The 11,055-nt window shown below is 38.1% G+C and overlaps 1 protein-coding gene across 3 annotated transcripts in view; it reads right to left on the bottom strand.

Annotated features, from left to right (window-relative positions):
• Positions 1–17: 17 nt before the first annotated feature.
• The window catches only part of RAB3GAP2 (RAB3 GTPase activating non-catalytic protein subunit 2), a 41,846-nt gene continuing 30,808 nt past the window's right edge, over positions 18–11,055 (bottom strand). For all 3 annotated transcript variants that reach the window (XM_033054027.2, XM_033054030.1, XM_033054028.2), the window contains exons 24-35: positions 9,339–9,555; positions 8,819–8,992; positions 8,599–8,705; positions 7,554–7,620; positions 6,861–6,931; positions 5,511–5,546; positions 4,868–4,942; positions 4,407–4,625; positions 3,233–3,322; positions 2,930–3,148; positions 2,148–2,306; positions 18–1,872 (exon numbers count right to left, since the gene is read on the bottom strand). In XM_033054027.2, coding sequence (XP_032909918.1) covers positions 1,726–1,872; positions 2,148–2,306; positions 2,930–3,148; positions 3,233–3,322; positions 4,407–4,625; positions 4,868–4,942; positions 5,511–5,546; positions 6,861–6,931; positions 7,554–7,620; positions 8,599–8,705; positions 8,819–8,992; positions 9,339–9,555 — 1,581 coding nt within the window. In that variant the 3' untranslated portion in view covers positions 18–1,725. The remainder of the gene's footprint in view (positions 1,873–2,147; positions 2,307–2,929; positions 3,149–3,232; positions 3,323–4,406; positions 4,626–4,867; positions 4,943–5,510; positions 5,547–6,860; positions 6,932–7,553; positions 7,621–8,598; positions 8,706–8,818; positions 8,993–9,338; positions 9,556–11,055) is intronic.

The following is an 11,055-nucleotide window of genomic DNA, read 5'->3' as shown; positions in this document are numbered from 1 at the left end:
GGAAGGAAAAGACACAATGAAACCTCAAATTTTATTTAATCAATTTACACAAATCCACAGCAAATTAAACACAAAATAGCACTATATACAGAGTATTACTTACAATACATTACAGATTTGATTGGTGTAGTGTGTCAGCTCTGACATGATGCTCAGTTACAGTAAATTCCTTTACACAGCTGTACCAGGATAGAGGAATGGAATGCAGCTAAGGAACACTCAGCTTTCCTCATGTTCCATGATGACCAAATCTCAAGCTCACTCATTTCTGCATGAAGTGTGAGGTGCTGTCAAGGAAGGTGATCATGGCATCTGTATGATATTGCCTCTTCCATTTCTCCTTCACAGCTCAGTTTTAACCTCATTTATGGAAGTCAGTAGAGAAGTACAATAGAACACAGACCAGGGAATTTTACTGGAATTCTGACTATTCTTTGTCTGCAGGAAGGCAAACGTTCAGTGTCAAAGCAAGAATCCTTCACCAGCTGCCTTGGAGTGCAGTGATCAGGAACTGGGGCTGCAGAACAAGCCACCTGCATCACCTTTCTGGGGGCAAGTCAAACCCTTTGATGACAGCAGCACATACTCCAGAAAGATAAGACACAATTCGAAATTCTGTCTCCAGCAAGGCAGAATATTACAAATGTTTCTTACATATAATGCAGGAGGAGCAGGTTACAGGAGTGAGCTGGTAATTTCAGCTGACAGACAAGATGTTTGCACCAATTTCATTTTTCTCTCCTGGCTTCCCTTCAGAAAAGTAGTGAACAGGAGTCACCAATGCCAGATAACCATGTGCAACACCATTTCAATAGTGAAGATACTACAGGATTCCCTGTAGGTACCATCAATAAAGTAAGGGTTTTAAGGCTAAAGTACTCAGTACTATCAATCTTCAGAGAAGTTGGATCAACTTTTTAAGCATTTTTGACTACAAGTTAACATGTGCAGAGATTCATAGCATACTACATCTCCTACAGTGATAAGATGGAGGAACAATCTTACAATAAGACATTCCTTGACCTACTTAAACTCAGCAGAGCTCAATAATACTGGAGAGGGATGTAAATCCAGTTGTAGCTGAAGCCCAGCACCCCAGAGACAACACAGGGAGAGCTGGACTAAAAGATGTGTCCACAGTCCTGCTGGAGAGTTGGGTTCTCCTTCCCAGGCTGTCCTCCCTTTGCCTAAGGCCCCAGCATGTTTCATCCTACATCGAGTGCAGTTGTCATTGTCACATAATGCAGTTACAAGGCATGAGCCCAACACCAGCTCGAGCTTCAGAAAAAGCAGTATTGGCTTTACATGGTAACTTCAGAGACTGAAGTTCTTCTTGGGTCTAATTCTAAAGTTGCTTTTGGAAAACAAATCATACATGGAACATTGAAAGTGCAGCAGTTCCTGCCAGCATGAAATACAGAATTTCACAAGATGTGATTGTGTTGAAAGACTAAAACTGCTGTCAAATATACCCAATTTAAACAACTGCATAAAGCACTCAAGTCAGAAATAAATAACAAAGCAGTTCAGATACTGACAAGTGTACTAGAAACTAAACATATTCTTACTAGTGCAGAATTTAAAATATACTCCAATTTAAAATTACCTTCTGAAATTCTGGGATGGGAGAGCATTGTTCTTTTTGTTGCTTAACTAGAGCCCCATGGAATTTTCTTCCCATCAAGTTCAGACTCTGTGTAAGAGCCTGCTCTGCTGCACAAGTGCTCAGGCTGGGATGGCCTCCACAGCCTCGATGAGGTTGAGGGCCAGGCTGTATTGCCCGTGGTTCTCAGGCAGGTGCTCGATCACCTTGCTCACCAGCCTGGCTGTCGTTGCAATTGGCACTTCCACGTTCTGGATTTCCTGGGGGTCCTGTGTGAAACAATAAACTCAGCATCTCAGCCATTTCACAGGTGAGCCCTCCAGAACCTTTATAAGACAGATTGCTAATGTTTATAAACACAATCAAGCTGATGCTTTGACCCATGAAACTGCTTTACCTTTCATGAAACAGAGCTACCATAAGGAAAAATATGGCGGGGGTTGGAGAAGAGAAATCTTATTTCCATGAGTAAGAAAGGGCCATTCAGATGTAGTCTCTGTCTTGGTGCAGAAAATTCAGCTTTCCCAACTGGAGCTTAACTTACCATAGCTTTGAGCCAAGTGCTCAGTGTTGGAGGAAGCCTGGTGAGGAATTCCATGCCCTCCTTGATCTGTCCGTGGAGCAGAGCGAAGGCCAGCCTCTGCCCAGCCAGCATGAGCAGCTGGGATGCCAGCACTTCTTTGTCAGCCACCAGCACGAAGGCCTGAAAGCAGAGAAACCCAAGGGACACAGTTTCAGTGTGACACAGCTCACTTAGCTGGATGCCCGAAGAGCTGCAACAAAATAAAGTTCTTGATACTAAAAGGACAATCGTCTTTGACACTGTTTCTTGTGTTACATGTTATTGTAACAAAGCACAGTAGTCGGAGCTTCAGAGCAGCACAAGGCAGAGAATTGCTCTTGACAGTGATTAACAGGAGCACAAGATCTGTCTTACAGTCCAGCGACATAATCCTCCCTCAAGAAAGAGAAGGGGATTTTTTGTCCTATTTTTTTTTCTTTCCTAAAAGACATTACAAGCAAAAGAAGCCAATTCCTTAAATTGTCAAATAGAATAAAATTTAAAAGGCCATGCTAGTTAAACCAGTAATGTAACTCTGTCAGGTTTCCACTAGTTGCAATAAACAGATTCTTACTGGGAAAATGGAAAAATAAAGGTAATTATTAGTTCTGGAAAGGTACTTTTATAGTCTCTGACTTTGCTCAGCCTGGGGATTTTTTTAGCTTGATAAATCCTGCATAACCCTTCCAGGCATCTTAAGCAAGTGAAAAGTAATTTTAGCAGAATACATGACAGTGTTGAAAAATGTTAAAAGCTATTCTTACCTCTTCACCAAGATGATCCATGCCATAACTGTACAGTTCACAGACATAATGCCTTCTGACCAGATCCTCAGAGACCTGAAGATACTGAGCCAGATCTGCAGCCAAAGTTGGCCAATTTTTCCCCTTCTCAAAAGGAAAATATTCCTCTTCTGAGACTTCTCTGTCCTTCTGTGGTGAACACAGTGTTTGAACCGCTGCACTCACAACTTTGAGCAAGAACTTTGAAGCAAAAATCACAGGTTACCTCAGGGTTATCTGCAACTTCAGAAGTTTAAGAATTTCCAGTACAAAACTTCTGCCTACCTGCTGTCGTAGGGATAACGTGTTTGGGTCTATATCCCCACTAGGTAGCAGCTGAATTGATGTAAGGTCCTTGAAAAATGCATTTTTGCCCTAAAATTAAGAACCAAAGACAGGTCTCAGGGAAACAGGGCAATACAACAAATCCACTCTGATCCAATACTAAGCAGCCCACTTTACTTCTTTAATTTTGTTTTGTATTGCATCTTCTATTTTGCTCATAGAGAAAATTGAGACCTTAAGTGAAGGCAAAAAGAAAATGGCTAATAGCAACACTTGTATGCAGAAGAATGGAGGCACAGGAATAGGATCTGATTTTACTCAAGACATCATATGCACTCTTACATGACAAAAGGTAGTTTAATTCTTTCTGTGAACAGATTAAAAAAACAAAACCAATGGAATTTGACCTGTGGTAAAACGCTAAAATCAGACTCAAAGGCTTGGTGAGAGCTTGCAGACACGTGCCTACATCAAAAGGAAAGTAATATTCTGCATTTATAGAATTCCAGTAAATCATTTAGAAAAAAATCTGAATAGTGTTACAGCACTAAATTATTTTCTCCACAGCAGGAACTAAACCACAGTCTGCACCAGTACTTTGTGTTCAGATTCTCTTAGCATCAAAGTGTGGTTATGATAGGAGGAAAGCTCAATTTCTGGTATCAGGATCAAGCTCTGATTGTAATATGCTGCATTTTAAATGCAGTGACTTTTAAAAGTGGTTTATATGGGTTAAATGAAAAATGGTTTATTCTTTTTGAGATGTTGGGAATTCTGGAATAATCATCAGCAATAATTGATACAACAGTAACACTAACATTCCTGTCCTTTAAATATTTATGTTTCCACTGGTCTGCACTTCTCAAAGCAACCAGAAAAACCTGTCATCCAGTGTTCTGACCATGCAGTATTTCCAGGCCAGCTAATAATTAAAGAGCTGATCTTCATGCAACTGAGGTCACTACAAATCTTTTATTCATAAGGAAGCTCACCAGGTTTGAGTCTCTGCCTGAATTCTGGTGACAATTTCCTTAATGCACTGCAATGGACTAAAGGTTTCCATAAAATCATGTGAGAACTGCTTAAAGTGCGAAAGCCAGCAAATATCCCAGATCCCAAGAGGAAGGGAGTACTAATTAAAGCAATATTCCATTATCTGCTTTCAAAGCTATACCTTGCTGTCAAACAGTGACAGTGGCTTCACACCCTTGAGGGAGAGCCTCATGATGGCGTAGAGCACGGTGCAGAGCACGAACTGGTGCTCCACCAGCGGGTAGTGGATGCGCTTCTGCTCCAGGGCCAGCTCCACGATGGACACCGGGCCCTCCACCGACAGCCAGGCGTCCTCAGTGTCCAGCACAGGGGCCTGCATCTCATCACTGCTCACGTCTGCCTGCCAAGCAACACACCAGAGCAGTCACACACTAAACACCTCCTGCAGTGGCTTGCTCTGCAAAGCCTTCAACCACAAGTGCTCTGCAGTGAAATGAAATGAAAAAGAAAACTTCATGTTGTTTAGAATATGTTTAACATTTGTCTGAACTGAACAGTACAGAAATTAGTACAACCACAGTCTTCATAAACAGATTTTAATCCATCAGTTCCTTGCTTTCAATGGGAAAAATAAAAATTTACCTCTAGCAAAGTTTGCAGAAGTTCTGAACAGCAGCCAAGAAAAGCTGTCATTGCTGTGTCACTCATCCCTACGTCCTGGTAACAAACAGTAAGATTTAAATTGTTTCAGCTGGAATTAAAACAGGCTTTTATTAGCTCTTTATGTTTGAGAAGACAGTTGTTGACATAAAATACATAGTTCAGCTCAGTTTCTTAACCTGGTATATTTAAATGTAAACAAATACTTAATGAAGCACAACAAAGTGTTAACAGGAAAATTTGGAATAAAGTAAATGTAGCCATTTATAATACTGTATCTCCAATGACAACTGAATCAAGTAATGCCACCTAGTAAATTTAATTTTGTGATCATATCAGTTGTCTTCCAAAAAAGTTTTAACTAATGACATTATGCATGAAAAATAATAGCAATTTGTCATCTTACAGTCTCAATCCTACCCTCTACAATATTTCAGGTTATACTACTGTTCTAATCTGCTTTTTCAGATAAAAATTAATTTATACTTTTTAAAATTTGTAACACCTTCCCTAGGACTACATTTTCAATTTTTTTTTAAACTTTCAAAAATAAATCACAAACCAGTATTAAATTTAAGACATTCTAATTATTTCTTCCCATTCAGACAAAAGTAGTATTACTTGCCCGTCTGCATAATCTGTCCTTTGGAGCTTTTCCAACCTGTTTTTACCAAAAAAAAGGTAAAATATATCACAATTGAATTTTCATTATGATATCTGTTACCCACATTTTAACCTTTTATTACTATTTTCCCAATATAAAATGAGAAAATAGCTCAGTTACAGCTACATGATGCAGCACATTGCAAATCTTGCTTCCAACAAAAGACTTGATACAGATCATAAGGAATGAACATCACTGATGCCCATATTTAGTTCATCTTTCTTAAAGCCTAGGATTGGAAATAAGGCCCCAAGGTCCTCATTCAAATCTCAGAGACAGCTAAGAAATTCCCAGTGATTTCTAGAATGCAGAACTAAAGCTGTAACACCAGGCACGATACTAGGAAGAAAGCAGTTAGCTAATAAAAACCTTTCTCCCTTCTCCTGCAGGTGTTACTTCAGGTAGAGAAGTTACGGTGAAGGATTTGCATAAATGCATGCAGGAAAACTGGAAAAGGGTTTTTGCAGAAGCAACACCTACTACAACCATACACAACTAAGCCTATTTACTGAAAGGAACAGGGAAAATGGTATTTTCCAGTTCTTAGAGAACTAAACAGAAAGTAAAGGCAGAAAATGAGAGAAGCAAAGGAGAAGGAAGAGAAGACAGAAGAGCAAATTCTTGCAGGTTTTGTGTTGGAGTTTTATTCTTTAAGTCACTATCCACTTACTAGGAGCACTCTTCCTAAACTGTCTTCCAGTAAACAGCCCCACTGCATAGTTACAAGCATGAAAAAACCAGAAGCTTAGCAGGGAATAAAAGAGTGTTCAAATTCAAAGCAGACAGGCTACATGCCAGAACAAAAGGTAACTTACTACAGTAGCAATAGTTAAAAGTGCTCAACAACATCCACAAAATATTCTCCATTTTGCAGAGTAAGAGTTCATGTATATGAAATCTGGACTTGTGGTAGATCCTTGGTACTAACTTACCAGGCACTTTAAGATATTTATTGTTTTCTAAGAAAATTTTATATATGCACACATAGATAGTGTGAAACTGTTTCACAAATATTTCTTATTTAGCAATTACAAGCTAAAACTGCACTTAAGTCTTTAGAACACATCACCCAGTGTTGATCAGCTGCCTCTAGTTAATCATCCAACGGATTTGATATTTTAAAACATGCATTCCATCACCACTTCCAAAAGTTAGCAATGCAATAAGCCAAATAAACAATGGCGATTTGCATAGTTAAACCAAAGACAATCCAAATACTTTTAAAAACAAAAACCCAAAATAAAATTTTTTATAAATACTGGTTTCACTTTTCAGTTAGTAACAAAAGCAGCCTCAAGACACTGCACTGACCTTGTCCATAAGATATGTGGCAGAAGAAAGCCTTTTCACTATGAACGTATTCCACATCATCAGAGCAATACCTAGAAAAATCAGACTTGTGAACTCCAGGTGAATAGAAAAGGGATCTTACAAGATGGTGAACAAAACAAGATGGAATTGTGAGTTATCCTCACTGCTTTATATTTGGAGTTTAGATTTCTCAGGAGAGGAGGCTACACTGGTGATCAAATACAGTCATAAGTGCAATTAATAACCTGTTAAGAACCTCATATTATGCAGACTGGGCTAAACACTAAGTACGCAGCAAGAGAGCACCATATCTGCATACATAAATAGTCTACAGAAAAGAAAATGGTCATCACCTTCATTAAACAGCAGAAATGCATGAAAAGTAATTGATTACAATTGATGCTCCACCACTTAACTACAAAAAAAATAATTTCAGAGCAATTTTATTTAAAAACACTTTTTGTTAAACACATCAACTTTATCTAACTTATTTTCACAGCTGTGATGGAAACTCAGTTTCACCATGGAAAACAGAAGCATGAATGTCAGCAGAAACTTTTGGGGTGGTTTGGTGGTTTTAAGACAAAATGGCCATCACTATCATGAACAGCATTCATTTATTCTAGTCAACAAACATCCATTCTGTTCTACAATTTCAACAAAGACAACTTCTACTAAAAGTTTTGTACTTACCATGCTGGATGTGAGCATTAATGATGCATCTTAGATGATCTATAGACCTATTGAGAAAACATGCTTCCTTATGGAAAAAAATAAATAAAAGTACAAGTTAACACATTACTCAAAACTTGCTTTAAATGTAAACTACTGATTCTGAAAGGTATCCAGGTAGATTATCCTAAAGCTTCTACTTTGACAGTTATAAAACTTTTAAGTTATTCTGCTGTTGCAATCTTCTCTACCAGTATCTGACAAACACCTGTGCATGGCAAAGTTTATTTCAGTTATCGTGAAAGCAACTGTAATTTCAGGAGCTTTTTTGTATAAGTACTGTTAACATACTCTTTGCTGAAAGGCACCTCCACTGACTACAGTCATTTTTCAAATACAAAATCCATTTCTGATAGAGTTATTTTTTCCTCAATTTTGCTATGATGCAGTAAGTTTTTAACAAATCTCAGAGGAACCTTCTATTCTACATCACGTTATGTGGCACAGCTCTAAGGAGTGCTAATTTAACTTTTAGCATCATCTGAACTTAGGACATTTTCCATTAGAGATATTATAGGACAGAAGAGGAAAAGAATTTTTTTTCTTATGACAACTCCCAGCAGTGGCGAGGGAATCCGAGAACATTCAAGAAATTCATCTTTCCTCCCACAATATAGTGGGTTCTAGTCTAAAAAATTCAGTATTTTGTGTTTTGTTTAAGCATATTTAGAGCAGAGAAAAATACACCTCTATTTTGGAGTATTGAAACTCTTTTGTCTCTGCAGTAGAAACAGCCAAAATCCTTTTTCAAAGGGAACCCAGTTTCCACACTCGCAGTACTGAGAATCTGAGAGCTTTGACACTTGTGAAGTGCCATTCACCTCAAGACAAACTCTCATTTTCTCAAGTCAGTTTCCACTTCCACTTATCACAGAAAAACTGCACTAGTAATTACTTTAAAAGTCAGTCTTATTAATTCATGTATTGATGAACCACCAGAAACTTGTGAAGCTGCTTCTATGGAGTTGGTCTTAACCATGATTCCCTGCAAAAGACATTTTCTTACCTCTGGGTCCTTATTCCACTGCACTACACATTCCCAAGAGCAATGTGCATGGAGAACATCCACTTCAAGACTACATGGAAATTGCTGATATGCTACTTGCAGCAGCTCTAGAAAAACAAAATCTGAAGTTAGAAGACAGACCTCTTCCCACTTTATGCTACTTCACAACTACAGTCTTTGCAGACGTTTATAATTTGAAAAATTCACATCATTTTCTTACCTAAGATTCTTTCTAAGCCTGTAGCTTCTTCTGGTTCCTCAAGAAAGAGATTATTATGCATTTCTACAGATTCTTCACTACTGTCTGGATTGTTTTTGTACTGGGCCACATTCAGTATGATTGGACTGAAGCCTTGCCTAAAAACCCACTTTGCTACAGTGTCAGCAATACCTCCTAGGGTGTTGAAAAGAAAAGTAAGAGATAGAGTCAATGTATTGCAGATTATTTATGGTACACAATCTAAGGACAACAGACAATACAGAGGTTACCTTTAATTACATATAGGCAATTAAAAAACTTCCTAATCAACTGATCAGAAGCTTACAATGCAGTCTTTACAGTAATAGCTTTTAACAATTTTAAAGCACTCTTTTACATGATTTACGTTGTTTTTTAAATTAAGAATGGTATCCAGCAAAACAATTTTCAGTGCAGAGTATATCATTAAATAGGTAAGGATGGCTCAGAAGTCTATTAGAAAGAAAATCAAATATCACTCCAAGGAAAAAAAAAAATGTACCTTTTCCAGCTTCAAGCAATTTCTTGACAGACAATCTGCCCAAAGGCTCAGTCTGGAGTGATGAAACTCTTTTTGTCCTTTTGGTCACTTTGCTATGCAGTAGTGTTTGAAGTATCAGGCAATCCTCTAACTGTTTCAGCAGAAGTTTCCAATATTCAGTATCAAGGGAAAGTGCTTCCCAAGATTCTGTGTCTGAACCTATAATTATATGGGAAAACTAACAGAAGATATGAACTGGTTTAGGTCTGTTCATTTTAAAGCACCACAATTTTGTTCATAAAAAATGCATAGCATTAAAATTCAAAGCTATAGCCCAAGAGCTACTGCATTTTAAAGAATCATTTACTTCAAAGTATGCATTAACTATTATGCAAAGATCAATTAATACCCCCCCTGCTCACAAGTTACACAGATACTTAAATAAAAGCCTAAAGGAAATAAAAGGACCTGAAAGATCACCTTGCAGTCCCATTTTCAAGTTCACATTTAGCTGAAAAGTGGGTTAAAATCCTTTAAAAGTATTTAATTTTAAATCCTCTGTGGCAGTGAATACTGCAGCTTTTCTAAAAGATGCAGTCCTCCACTATATACACATTCCCCAAATATATGATTAAACCACTTACATTTCCATTTCCTATCACATTAAAAATATCTATATCATGTACCCAGAAATACTGGATCACACCACATGGCAGTTCTGTGCATTATTTTGATGATTCTCATGTCTATCAGCAAATGTTCTGCCAAGAAGCCCAAAAATGTTTCCAGATTGGTAGGGGGAAAAACAAGGAGGGAAGATACATGGATTTATGGAGGGGAATTTTGAAGGAAATAAATGTTACCTTTTTTAAAAAGCAGAACAGAAGAAAAAGGGACAAAGAGGCATGTAAGGTAAAGGATACATTGCAACATATCAACATCTGTATTTTGCAACACTGACACTTTTGATAAACAGAATTGCAATAGTCAAGGGGAGTGTGCAAAAATACTAAAACACTTCCTGGTGCTCTAGTTAAAATTTATAAGGCAGACACAATTAGGGGGCTGGAGCACCTCTCCTATGAAAACAGGCTGAGAGACTTGGGATTGCTCAACCAGAAGAAAAAGCTCCAGGGTTCCCTTACTGCAACCTTCCAGTACCTAAAAGGGGTCTATGGGAAAGGGACTTTTTACAAGGGGAGGCAGTGATCAGACAAGGGGGAATAGTTTTGAAAATGAAAAAGGAGGTTTAGACTGGCTATTAGGAAGAAATTCTTTACTGTGAGGGTGGTAGGCACAGGTTGACCAGTGAAGTTGTGGATGCCCCTTCCCTGGAAGTGTTCAAGGCCAGGATAATGATGCTTTTGAGCAACCTGGTCTAGAGGGAGGTGTCCCTGCTCATGGCAGCAGGGGCTGAAATCAGACCATCTTTAAATTGCCTTCCAAGCCAAACCATGCTCTGGTTCTATTTACAAGACTGAGCATCACCTACATCCCATCTAATCTGTTCAGACACATCTACCTGGTGCCATTTGCAAATGGAATAATGTTTTCTACATTGAACTGCAACGCTGTATGCAGTTTCACAGTCTTAATCACAATTTGGTAAAGGTATTTATTGTCAAGAAAATCAAGTATCCATCATGTTAAGACAGGATAATAGCATAGGTACTACAAAAATTCCACAGCATACTTTAAAAAAAAACATTGCAACGATGTTAAAACAGGTTTACTATCC

The sequence above is a fragment of the Catharus ustulatus genome, chromosome 3 (genome assembly GCF_009819885.2).
Source record: "Catharus ustulatus isolate bCatUst1 chromosome 3, bCatUst1.pri.v2, whole genome shotgun sequence".
Taxonomy (NCBI): Eukaryota; Metazoa; Chordata; class Aves; order Passeriformes; family Turdidae; genus Catharus; species Catharus ustulatus.
This window is presented reverse-complemented; position numbering and strand designations above follow the sequence as displayed.